This window comes from Salvelinus alpinus, chromosome 22, assembly GCF_045679555.1.
Source record: "Salvelinus alpinus chromosome 22, SLU_Salpinus.1, whole genome shotgun sequence".
Lineage (NCBI taxonomy): Eukaryota > Metazoa > Chordata > Actinopteri > Salmoniformes > Salmonidae > Salvelinus > Salvelinus alpinus.
Window position 1 is genome coordinate 39,065,807 of NC_092107.1, and position 13,948 is coordinate 39,079,754.

The 13,948-nt window shown below is 40.6% G+C and overlaps 1 protein-coding gene across 3 annotated transcripts in view; it reads left to right on the forward strand.

Annotated features, from left to right (window-relative positions):
• The window catches only part of LOC139549495 (protein FAM168A-like), a 57,764-nt gene that overhangs the window by 15,520 nt on the left and 28,296 nt on the right, over nucleotides 1-13,948 (forward strand). For 2 of the 3 annotated variants that reach the window (XM_071360055.1, XM_071360056.1), the window contains exons 2-3: nucleotides 1,642-1,749; nucleotides 5,866-5,957. In XM_071360055.1, coding sequence (XP_071216156.1) covers nucleotides 1,688-1,749; nucleotides 5,866-5,957 — 154 coding nt within the window. In that variant the 5' untranslated portion in view covers nucleotides 1,642-1,687. The remainder of the gene's footprint in view (nucleotides 1-1,641; nucleotides 1,750-5,865; nucleotides 5,958-13,948) is intronic. The other variant, XM_071360057.1, reaches the window with a different exon arrangement.

Sequence of the window (13,948 nt, forward strand, 5' to 3'; positions counted from 1 at the left end):
TAAAAACAAATGTTTCCCCAAAACTCAACACAAAATATCCCCACAACACAGTGCATTTGAACATGTTCACATTGCAACACCTCACGCCTATTGAAAACAACACTTTTTCAGTAGCCTTGTAGAAAGTCTAGAACCCTGACTGCTGAGTCTAGAACCCTGACTGCTGAGTCTAGAACCCCCTGACCCGGCTGAGTCTAGAACCCCCTGCCCCTGCTGAGTCTAGACCCCCCCCGACCCTGCTGAGTCTAGAACCCCCCCCCCCCCCCCCCGACCCTGCTGAGTCTAGAAACCCCCCGACCCCGCTGAGTCTAGAACCCAGACCCCGCTGAGTCTAGAACCCCCCTGACCCTGCTGAGTCTAGAACCCCCGACCCCGCTGAGTCTAGAACCCCCCGACCCTGCTGAGTCTAGAACCCCCCCTGACCCTGCTGACTCTAGAACCCCCCCTGACCCGGCGAACGAGGGAGCGAGAAAGAGAGGCAGAGAGTGGAGGGAGAAATGGAGGGATGTAGAGCACATGGGGCACCTTTATTTTCTATCAGCAGCAGGAGGTGATCCTGTCAAGGCCTGATTAATCACACACAGAGCAACACTAAATAACATGTACACAGTCTACACTCAGCAGTAAAATACATATGGGGCACACAAATCAGAGCACCACACTGACTGACTGACTGACAGGCGCACGCACACACTTGACTCAACACATTTGCTGTGATCAGCTCATTTGTGTATTGATCCATTGCTTGGTGGATCATTTGGCAAATCCCTATATTCTCTCTCTCTTCCTCTCTCGATCTCTCTTCCTCTCTTTCTTTCTCTTTCTTTTTGTTCCTTCTCAGTGGCAGATGGTGTGTTTGCTTTGCTGCCTCCATTGTTTTGCTGGTGTGCATTGGGGCTACGCCTGTCTGAGGGTTGCTTTGCATGGACACACACACACACACACACACACACACAGATGCCTACATATACACACATACAGAGAGACATACACTGAGTGTACAAAACATTAGGAACACCTTCCTACTATTGAGTTGCAGCCCCTTTTGCCCTCAGAACAGCCTCAGTTTGTCGGGTCATGGACTCTACAAGGTGTTGAAAGCCTTCCACAGGGATGCTGTCCCATGTTGACTCCAATGTTTCCCACAGTTGTGTCAAGTTGGCTGGATGTCCTTTGGGTGGTGGACCATTCTTGATACACACGGGAAACTGTTGAGCGTGAAAAACCCAGCAGCGTTGCAGTTCTTGACACACTCTGAATGGCACACGTACACAATCCATGTCTCAATTGTGTCGAGGGTTAAAAATCCTTCATTAACCCGTCTCCTCCCCTTCATCTCCACTGATTGAAGTGGATTTAACAGGTGACATCAATAAGGGGACATAGACTGACCAGGTGAATCCAGGTAAAAGCTATGTCATGGAAAGAGCAGGTTTTCATAATGTTTGTACCCTCAGTGTACATAAACACACAAATCAATTAATACAACTATGAACATGCAACTCTCTCTCACACACACACACACACACACACTAGTACAACCGCTCAGCATAAGATCCCACCACGTAAACACAGGCCTCTACCACGACTGTGATTGATGTGCTTCATTATAATCATGATCTGTTGCTGTTTTAATTTCAGATTTGCATATCCACTCCCACCTCTTCCTCATTTGCATACAGCGAGAATGGCGAGCGGGCACCCCACTGACAAATACAGTTTCATGTACCAACCAGACACGCACAAGAGGTACGACACACACACACACACACACACACACAGGAGGTACAATACACACACACACGAGGTAGAATACACACACACGAGGTATAATACACACACACACACACGAGGTACAATACACACACACACGAGGTATAATACACACACGAGGTACAATAAACACACACACACGAGGTACAATAAACACACACACACGACGTACAACACACACGAGGTACAATACACACACACGCGGTATAATACATACACACACACACGAGGTACGACACACACACACAAGGTATAATACACACACACACACACACAAGAGGTACAATACACACATACACACACGAGGTACAACACACACACACACAAGGTACAACACACACAAGGTACAATACACACACACACACACACACGAGGTACAACACACACACAAGGTACAACACACACACCAGACATGTACAAGAGGTAAAACACACACACCAACTCATAGTTTCTATGCACCAACCAAACACACATGAGGTATGGACAGGCACTAGGCGTTCTCACACCAGTAAGACCTACACAGTAGGATAAGGTAAGTACACACATGATGAGGATGTGTTATAGATGGTATGATTCGCTCTGTTCATCTCCTCTTTATGAATGAAGATTGTGTGAGAAAGAGACCCGGCTTGTCCTGTTGTTTTAAACTGAGTAACTATTAAAGAGACCCGGCTTGTCCTGTTGTTTTTGACTGAGTAACTATTAAAGAGACCCGGCTTGTCCTGTTGTTTTAAACTGAGTAACTATTAAAGAGACCCGGCTTGTCCTGTTGTTTTTGACTGAGTAACTATTAAAGAGACCCGGCTTGTCCTGTTGTTTTTGACTGAGTAACTATTAAAGAGACCCGGCTTGTCCTGTTGTTTTAAACTGAGTAACTATTAAAGAGACCCGGCTTGTCCTGTTGTTTTAAACTGAGTAACTATTAAAGAGACCCGGCTTGTACTGTTGTTTTAAACTGAGTAACTATTAAAGAGACGCGGCTTGTCCTGTTGTTTAAAACTGAGTAACTATTAAAGAGACCCGACTTGTCCTGTTGTTTTAAACTGAGTAACTATTAAAGAGACCCGGCTTGTCCTGTTGTTTTAAACTGAGTAACTATTAAAAGAGACCCGGCTTGTCCTGTTGTTTTAAACTGAGTAACTATTAAAGAGACTCGGCTTGTCCTGTTGTTTAAAACTGAGTAACTATTAAAGAGACCCGGCTTGTCCTGTTGTTTTAAACTGAGTAACTATTAAAGAGACCCGGCTTGTCCTGTTGTTTTAAACTGAGTAACTATTAAAGAGACCCGGCTTGTCCTGTTGTTTTAAACTGAGTAACTATTAAAGAGACCCGGCTTGTCCTGTTGTTTTTGACTGAGTAACTATTAAAGAGACCCGGCTTGTCCTGTTGTTTTTGACTGAGTAACTATTAAAGAGACCCGGCTTGTCCTGTTGTTTTAAACTGAGTAACTATTAAAAGAGACCCGGCTTGTCCTGTTGTTTTAAACTGAGTAACTATTAAAGAGACTCGGCTTGTCCTGTTGTTTTAAACTGAGTAACTATTAAAGAGACCCGGCTTGTCCTGTTGTTTTAAACTGAGTAACTATTAAAGAGACCCGGCTTGTCCTGTTGTTTTAAACTGAGTAACTATTAAAGAGACTCGGCTTGTCCTGTTGTTTAAAACTGAGTAACTATTAAAGAGACCCGGCTTGTCCTGTTGTTTTAAACTGAGTAACTATTAAAGAGACCCGGCTTGTCCTGTTGTTTTAAACTGAGTAACTATTAAAGAGACCCGGCTTGTCCTGTTGTTTTAAACTGAGTAACTATTAAAGAGACCCGGCTTGTCCTGTTGTTTTAAACTGAGTAACTATTAAAGAGACCCGGCTTGTCCTGTTGTTTTTGGCTGAGTAACTATTAAAGAGACCCGGCTTGTCCTGTTGTTTTAAACTGAGTAACTATTAAAGAGACCCGGCTTGTCCTGTTGTTTTAAACTGAGTAACTATTAAAGAGACCCGGCTTGTCCTGTTGTTTTAAACTGAGTAACTATTAAAGAGACCCGGCTTGTCCTGTTGTTTTAAACTGAGTAACTATTAAAGAGACCCGGCTTGTCCTGTTGTTTAAAACTCAGTAACTATTAAAGAGACCCGGCTTGTCCTGTTGTTTAAAACTGAGTAACTATTAAAGAGACCCGGCTTGTCCTGTTGTTTTTGACTGAGTAACTATTAAAGAGACGCGGCTTGTCCTGTTGTTTAAAACTGAGTAACTATTAAAGAGACCCGGCTTGTCCTGTTGTTTTAAACTGAGTAACTATTAAAGAGACCCGGCTTGTCCTGTTGTTTTAAACTGAGTAACTATTAAAGAGACCCGGCTTGTCCTGTTGTTTTAAACTGAGTAACTATTAAAGAGACCCGGCTTGTCCTGTTGTTTTTGACTGAGTAACTATTAAAGAGACCCGGCTTGTCCTGTTGTTTTTGACTGAGTAACTATTAAAGAGACCCGGCTTGTCCTGTTGTTTTAAACTGAGTAACTATTAAAGAGACCCGGCTTGTCCTGTTGTTTAAAACTGAGTAACTATTAAAGAGACCCGGCTTGTCCTGTTGTTTTAAACTGAGTAACTATTAAAGAGACCCGGCTTGTCCTGTTGTTTTAAACTGAGTAACTATTAAAGAGACCCGGCTTGTCCTGTTGTTTAAAACTGAGTAACTATTAAAGAGACCCGGCTTGTCCTGTTGTTTTAAACTGAGTAACTATTAAAGAGACCCGGCTTGTCCTGTTGTTTTAAACTGAGTAACTATTAAAGAGACCCGGCTTGTCCTGTTGTTTTAAACTGAGTAACTATTAAAGAGACCCGGCTTGTCCTGTTGTTTAAAACTGAGTAACTATTAAAGAGACCCGGCTTGTCCTGTTGTTTTTGACTGAGTAACTATTAAAGAGACGCGGCTTGTCCTGTTGTTTAAAACTGAGTAACTATTAAAGAGACCCGGCTTGTCCTGTTGTTTTAAACTGAGTAACTATTAAAGAGACCCGGCTTGTCCTGTTGTTTTAAACTGAGTAACTATTAAAAGAGACCCGGCTTGTCCTGTTGTTTTAAACTGAGTAACTATTAAAGAGACTCGGCTTGTCCTGTTGTTTAAAACTGAGTAACTATTAAAGAGACCCGGCTTGTCCTGTTGTTTTAAACTGAGTAACTATTAAAAGAGACCCGGCTTGTCCTGTTGTTTTAAACTGAGTAACTATTAAAGAGACCCGGCTTGTCCTGTTGTTTTAAACTGAGTAACTATTAAAGAGACCCGGCTTGTCCTGTTGTTTTAAACTGAGTAACTATTAAAGAGACCCGGCTTGTCCTGTTGTTTTTGACTGAGTAACTATTAAAGAGACCCGGCTTGTCCTGTTGTTTTAAACTGAGTAACTATTAAAGAGACCCGGCTTGTCCTGTTGTTTTAAACTGAGTAACTATTAAAGAGACCCGGCTTGTCCTGTTGTTTTAAACTGAGTAACTATTAAAGAGACCCGGCTTGTCCTGTTGTTTTAAACTGAGTAACTATTAAAGAGACCCGGCTTGTCCTGTTGTTTTAAACTGAGTAACTATTAAAGAGACCCGGCTTGTCCTGTTGTTTTAAACTGAGTAACTATTAAAGAGACCCGGCTTGTCCTGTTGTTTTTGACTGAGTAACTATTAAAGAGACCCGGCTTGTCCTGTTGTTTTTGACTGAGTAACTATTAAAGAGACACGGCTTGTCCTGTTGTTTTTGACTGAGTACCTTATAAAGAGACCCCACTTGTCCTGCTATGTGCTCTAACATGTTTCCCCCCTTCTCCCCGTCCCTTGTTTCTCTCTCCTATCCCTTGTCTCTCTCTCTCCCCCTATCCCCTGTCTCTCTCTCCCTATCCCCCATCTCTCTCCCCCCTATCCCCTGTCTCTACCCCCCGTCTCTCTCCCCCTATCCCCGTCTCTCTCTCTCTCCCATATCCCGTCTCTCTCTCTCTCCCCCATCCCCTGTCTCTCTCTCCCCCATCCCCCCCCCTCTCTCTCTCTCCCATCCCCCGTGTCTCTCTCTCTCTCTCCGCCTATCCCCCGTCTCTCTCTCTCTCCCACTCACTTTCTCCCCCTCAGTAAGAACAGATTATCCAGCAGTATGAATCCTGTCTACAGTCCTGTTCAGCCTGGAGCTCCCTACGGTAACCCCAAGAACATGGCCTACACAGGTGAGACACACATTACCTTGCTCCCACCCACCAATCAACACCCTCTAATCAAACTGAAGTGATTGGGCTAGCTAACGGTAGACAGAAATGACAGAAGTAAACAGATCTGGTCTAAGATGTGTCCTGCTGGATCCTTACTAGGAAATTTGCTTAACGTTTAAATTGCCATTTTCTATCATTTTCCCATTAAAACTATAAGAGAAAATCATAAAATTCCTCATCAATTCACAATGCAGAATAATGGTCCTATTAGGAATGTCTAGGGCCTCCCGAGTGGCACAGTGGTCTAAGGCAGTGCTAGCTGTGCCACTAGAGATTCTGGGTTCGAGTCCAGGCTCTGTCGCAGCCGGCCGCGACCGGGAGACCCATGGGGCAGCGCACAATTGGCCCAGCGTCGTGCGGATTAGGGAGGGTTTGGCCTGCAGGGATGTACTTGTCCCATCGTGCACTAGCGACTCCTGTGGCGGGCCGGGCGCAGTGCCCGCTGACACGGTCGCCAGGTGTGACAGTGTTTCCTCTGACACATTGGTGCGGCTGGCTTCCGGGTTAAGTGGGCATTGTGTCAAGAAGCAGTGCGGTTTGGTTGGCACTCGACCTTCGCCTCTCAACGATGAGACAAGACTGTAACTACCAATTCGATACCACGAAATTTAAATGCCTACTCAAACCTTCTCTTCTCTGGAGGTCATTTTGAAGAGCCACTGAACGGGCATTTTACTTGTCTGTAAAGGAGCAGTGCTTCTGAAGTCCATCACTAAGTGACCAGAACTGTCAATCCAAAAATCTGCTAAGACTGAAAACAGTCATATTCCCAAAATGTAACTGTTTATTTGTTGTTTAAGCTAATTATTCAAGGCTCGCTTTATTTTATTTTAAAACTAAAATGCTCGATTGCATTTCAAATCATGAACGACTCGTATACTAAGTCTACTAATGATAATGACATGGTGGTTATACGAGGCTGCTATACTAAGTCTACTAATGATAATGACATGGTGGTTATACGAGGCTGCTATACTAAGTCTACTAATGATAATGACATGGTGGTTATACGAGGCTGCTATACTAAGTCTACTAATGATAATGACATGGTGGCTATACGAGGCTGCTATACTAAGTCTACTAATGATAATGACATGGTGGTTATACGAGGCTGCTATACTAAGTCTACTAATGATAATGACATGGTGGTTATACGAGGCTGCTATACTAAGTCTACTAATGATAATGACATGGTGGTTATACGAGGCTGCTATACTAAGTCTACTAATGATAATGACATGGTGGTTATACGAGGCTGCTATACTAAGTCTACTAATGATAATGACATGGTGGTTATACGAGGCTGCTATACTAAGTCTACTAATGATAATGACATGGTGGTTATACGAGGCTGCTATACTAAGTCTACTAATGATAATGACATGGTGGTTATACGAGGCTGCTATACTACGTCTACTAATGATAATGACATGGTGGTTATACGAGGCTGCTATACTAAGTCTACTAATGATAATGACATGGTGGTTATACGAGGCTGCTATACTAAGTCTACTAATGATAATGACATGGTGGTTATACGAGGATGCTATACTAAGTCTACTAATGATAATGACATGGTGGTTATACGAGGCTGCTATACTAAGTCTACTAATGATAATGACATGGTGGTTATACGAGGCTGCTATACTAAGTCTACTAATGATAATGACATGGTGGTTATACGAGGCTGCTATACTAAGTCTACTAATGATAATGACATGGTGGTTATACGAGGCTGCTATACTAAGTCTACTAATGATAATGACATGGTGGTTATACGAGGCTGCTATACTAAGTCTACTAATGATAATGACATGGTGGTTATACGAGGCTGCTATACTAAGTCTACTAATGATAATGACATGGTGGTTATACGAGGCTGCTATACTAAGTCTACTAATGATAATGACATGGTGGTTATACGAGGATGCTATACTAAGTCTACTAATGATAATGACATGGTGGTTATACGAGGCTGCTATACTAAGTCTACTAATGATAATGACATGGTGGTTATACGAGGCTGCTATACTAAGTCTACTAATGATAATGACATGGTGGTTATACGAGGCTGCTATACTAAGTCTACTAATGATAATGACATGGTGGTTATACGAGGCTGCTATACTAAGTCTACTAATGATAATGACATGGTGGTTATACGAGGCTGCTATACTAAGTCTACTAATGATAATGACATGGTGGTTATACGAGGCTGCTATACTAAGTCTACTAATGATAATGACATGGTGGTTATACGAGGCTGCTATACTAAGTCTACTAATGATAATGACATGGTGGTTATACGAGGCTGCTATACTAAGTCTACTAATGATAATGACATGGTGGTTATACGAGGCTGCTATACTAAGTCTACTAATGATAATGACATGGTGGTTATACGAGGCTGCTATACTAAGTCTACTAATGATAATGACATGGTGGTTATACGAGGCTGCTATACTAAGTCTACTAATGATAATGACATGGTGGTTATACGAGGCTGCTATACTAAGTCTACTAATGATAATGACATGGTGGTTATACGAGGCTGCTATACTAAGTCTACTAATGATAATGACATGGTGGTTATACGAGGCTGCTATACTAAGTCTACTAATGATAATGACATGGTGGTTATACGAGGCTGCTATACTAAGTCTACTAATGATAATGACATGGTGGTTATACGAGGCTGCTATACTAAGTCTACTAATGATAATGACATGGTGGTTATACGAGGCTGCTATACTAAGTCTACTAATGATAATGACATGGTGGTTATACGAGGCTGCTATACTAAGTCTACTAATGATAATGACATGGTGGTTATACGAGGCTGCTATACTAAGTCTACTAATGATAATGACATGGTGGTTATACGAGGCTGCTATACTACGTCTACTAATGATAATGACATGGTGGTTATACGAGGCTGCTATACTAAGTCTACTAATGATAATGACATGGTGGTTATACGAGGCTGCTATACTAAGTCTACTAATGATAATGACATGGTGGTTATACGAGGCTGCTATACTAAGTCTACTAATGATAATGACATGGTGGTTATACGAGGCTGCTATACTAAGTCTACTAATGATAATGACATGGTGGTTATACGAGGCTGCTATACTAAGTCTACTAATGATAATGACATGGTGGTTATACGAGGCTGCTATACTAAGTCTACTAATGATAATGACATGGTGGTTATACGAGGCTGCTATACTAAGTCTACTAATGATAATGACATGGTGGTTATACGAGGCTGCTATACTAAGTCTACTAATGATAATGACATGGTGGTTATACGAGGCTGCTATACTAAGTCTACTAATGATAATGACATGGTGGTTATACGAGGCTGCTATACTAAGTCTACTAATGATAATGACATGGTGGTTATACGAGGCTGCTATACTAAGTCTACTAATGATAATGACATGGTGGTTATACGAGGCTGCTATACTAAGTCTACTAATGATAATGACATGGTGGTTATACGAGGCTGCTATACTAAGTCTACTAATGATAATGACATGGTGGTTATACGAGGCTGCTATACTAAGTCTACTAATGATAATGACATGGTGGTTATACGAGGCTGCTATACTAAGTCTACTAATGATAATGACATGGTGGTTATACGAGGCTGCTATACTAAGTCTACTAATGATAATGACATGGTGGTTATACGAGGCTGCTATACTAAGTCTACTAATGATAATGACATGGTGGTTATACGAGGCTGCTATACTAAGTCTACTAATGATAATGACATGGTGGTTATACGAGGCTGCTATACTAAGTCTACTAATGATAATGACATGGTGGTTATACGAGGCTGCTATACTAAGTCTACTAATGATAATGACATGGTGGCTATACGAGGCTGCTATACTAAGTCTACTAATGATAATGACATGGTGGTTATACGAGGCTGCTATACTAAGTCTACTAATGATAATGACATGGTGGTTATACGAGGCTGCTATACTAAGTCTACTAATGATAATGACATGGTGGTTATACGAGGATGCTATACTAAGTCTACTAATGATAATGACATGGTGGCTATACGAGGCTGCTATACTAAGTCTACTAATGATAATGACATGGTGGTTATACGAGGCTGCTATACTAAGTCTACTAATGATAATGACATGGTGGTTATACGAGGCTGCTATACTAAGTCTACTAATGATAATGACATGGTGGTTATACGAGGCTGCTATACTAAGTCTACTAATGATAATGACATGATGGTTATACGAGGCTGCTATACTAAGTCTACTAATGATAATGACATGGTGGTTATACGAGGCTGCTATACTAAGTCTACTAATGATAATGACATGGTGGTTATACGAGGCTGCTATACTAAGTCTACTAATGATAATGACATGGTGGTTATACGAGGCTGCTATACTAAGTCTACTAATGATAATGACATGGTGGTTATACGAGGCTGCTATACTAAGTCTACTAATGATAATGGCATGGTGGTTATACGAGGCTGCTATACTAAGTCTACTAATGATAATGACATGGTGGTTATACGAGGCTGCTATACTAAGTCTACTAATGATAATGACATGGTGGTTATACGAGGCTGCTATACTAAGTCTACTAATGATAATGACATGGTGGTTATACGAGGCTGCTATACTAAGTCTACTAATGATAATGACATGGTGGTTATACGAGGCTGCTATACTAAGTCTACTAATGATAATGACATGGTGGTTATACGAGGCTGCTATACTAAGTCTACTAATGATAATGACATGGTGGTTATACGAGGCTGCTATACTAAGTCTACTAATGATAATGACATGGTGGTTATATGAGGCTGCTATACTAAGTCTACTAATGATAATGACATGATGGTTATACGAGGCTGCTATACTAAGTCTACTAATGATAATGACATGGTGGTTATACGAGGCTGCTATACTAAGTCTACTAATGATAATGACATGGTGGTTATACTAAGTCTACTAATGATAATGACATGGTGGTTATACGAGGCTGCTATACTAAGTCTACTAATGATAATGACATGGTGGTTATACGAGGCTGCTATACTAAGTCTACTAATGATAATGACATGGTGGTTATACGAGGCTGCTATACTAAGTCTACTAATGATAATGACATGGTGGTTATACTAAGTCTACTAATGATAATGACATGGTGGTTATACGAGGCTGCTATACTAAGTCTACTAATGATAATGACATGGTGGTTATACTAAGTCTACTAATGATAATGACATGGTGGTTATACGAGGCTGCTATACTAAGTCTACTAATGATAATGACATGGTGGTTATACTAAGTCTACTAATGATAATGACATGGTGGTTATACGAGGCTGCTATACTAAGTCTACTAATGATAATGACATGGTGGTTTTACGAGGCTGCTATACTAAGTCTACTAATGATAATGACATGGTGGTTATACGAGGCTGCTATACTAAGTCTACTAATGATAATGACATGGTGGTTATACGAGGCTGCTATACTAAGTCTACTAATGATAATGACATGGTGGTTATACGAGGCTGCTATACTAAGTCTACTAATGATAATGACATGGTGGTTATACGAGGCTGCTATACTAAGTCTACTAATGATAATGACATGGTGGTTATACGAGGCTGCTATACTAAGTCTACTAATGATAATGACATGGTGGTTATACGAGGCTGCTATACTAAGTCTACTAATGATAATGACATGGTGGTTATACGAGGCTGCTATACTAAGTCTACTAATGATAATGACATGGTGGTTATACGAGGCTGCTATACTAAGTCTACTAATGATAATGACATGGTGGTTATACGAGGCTGCTATACTAAGTCTACTAATGATAATGACATGGTGGTTATACGAGGCTGCTATACTAAGTCTACTAATGATAATGACATGGTGGTTATACGAGGCTGCTATACTAAGTCTACTAATGATAATGACATGGTGGTTATACGAGGCTGCTATACTAAGTCTACTAATGATAATGACATGGTGGTTATACGAGGCTGCTATACTAAGTCTACTAATGATAATGACATGGTGGTTATACGAGGCTGCTATACTAAGTCTACTAATGATAATGACATGGTGGTTATACGAGGCTGCTATACTAAGTCTACTAATGATAATGACATGGTGGTTATACGAGGCTGCTATACTAAGTCTACTAATGATAATGACATGGTGGTTATACGAGGCTGCTATACTAAGTCTACTAATGATAATGACATGGTGGTTATACGAGGCTGCTATACTAAGTCTACTAATGATAATGACATGGTGGTTATACGAGGCTGCTATACTAAGTCTACTAATGATAATGACATGGTGGTTATACGAGGCTGCTATACTAAGTCTACTAATGATAATGACATGGTGGTTATACGAGGATGCTATACTAAGTCTACTAATGATAATGACATGGTGGTTATACGAGGCTGCTATACTAAGTCTACTAATGATAATGACATGGTGGTTATACGAGGCTGCTATACTAAGTCTACTAATGATAATGACATGGTGGTTATACGAGGCTGCTATACTAAGTCTACTAATGATAATGACATGGTGGTTATACGAGGCTGCTATACTAAGTCTACTAATGATAATGACATGGTGGTTATACGAGGCTGCTATACTAAGTCTACTAATGATAATGACATGGTGGTTATACGAGGCTGCTATACTAAGTCTACTAATGATAATGACATGGTGGTTATACGAGGCTGCTATACTAAGTCTACTAATGATAATGACATGGTGGTTATACGAGGCTGCTATACTAAGTCTACTAATGATAATGACATGGTGGTTATACGAGGCTGCTATACTAAGTCTACTAATGATAATGACATGGTGGTTATACGAGGCTGCTATACTAAGTCTACTAATGATAATGACATGGTGGTTATACGAGGCTGCTATACTAAGTCTACTAATGATAATGACATGGTGGTTATACGAGGCTGCTATACTAAGTCTACTAATGATAATGACATGGTGGTTATACGAGGCTGCTATACTAAGTCTACTAATGATAATGACATGGTGGTTATACGAGGCTGCTATACTAAGTCTACTAATGATAATGACATGGTGGTTATACGAGGCTGCTATACTAAGTCTACTAATGATAATGACATGGTGGTTATACGAGGCTGCTATACTAAGTCTACTAATGATAATGACATGGTGGTTATACGAGGCTGCTATACTAAGTCTACTAATGATAATGACATGGTGGTTATACGAGGCTGCTATACTAAGTCTACTAATGATAATGACATGGTGGTTATACGAGGCTGCTATACTAAGTCTACTAATGATAATGACATGGTGGTTATACGAGGCTGCTATACTAAGTCTACTAATGATAATGACATGGTGGTTATACGAGGCTGCTATACTAAGTCTACTAATGATAATGACATGGTGGTTATACGAGGCTGCTATACTAAGTCTACTAATGATAATGACATGGTGGTTATACGAGGCTGCTATACTAAGTCTACTAATGATAATGACATGGTGGTTATACGAGGCTGCTATACTAAGTCTACTAATGATAATGACATGGTGGTTATACGAGGCTGCTATACTAAGTCTACTAATGATAATGACATGGTGGTTATACGAGGCTGTTATACTAAGTCTACTAATGATAATGACATGGTGGTTATACGAGGCTGCTATACTAAGTCTACTAATGATAATGACATGGTGGTTATACGAGGCTGCTATACTAAGTCTACTAATGATAATGACATGGTGGTTATACGAGGCTGCTATACTAAGTCTACTAATGATAATGACATGGTGGTTATACGAGGCTGCTATACTAAGTCTACTAATGATAATGACATGGTGGTTATACGAGGCTGCTATACTAAGTCTACTAATGATA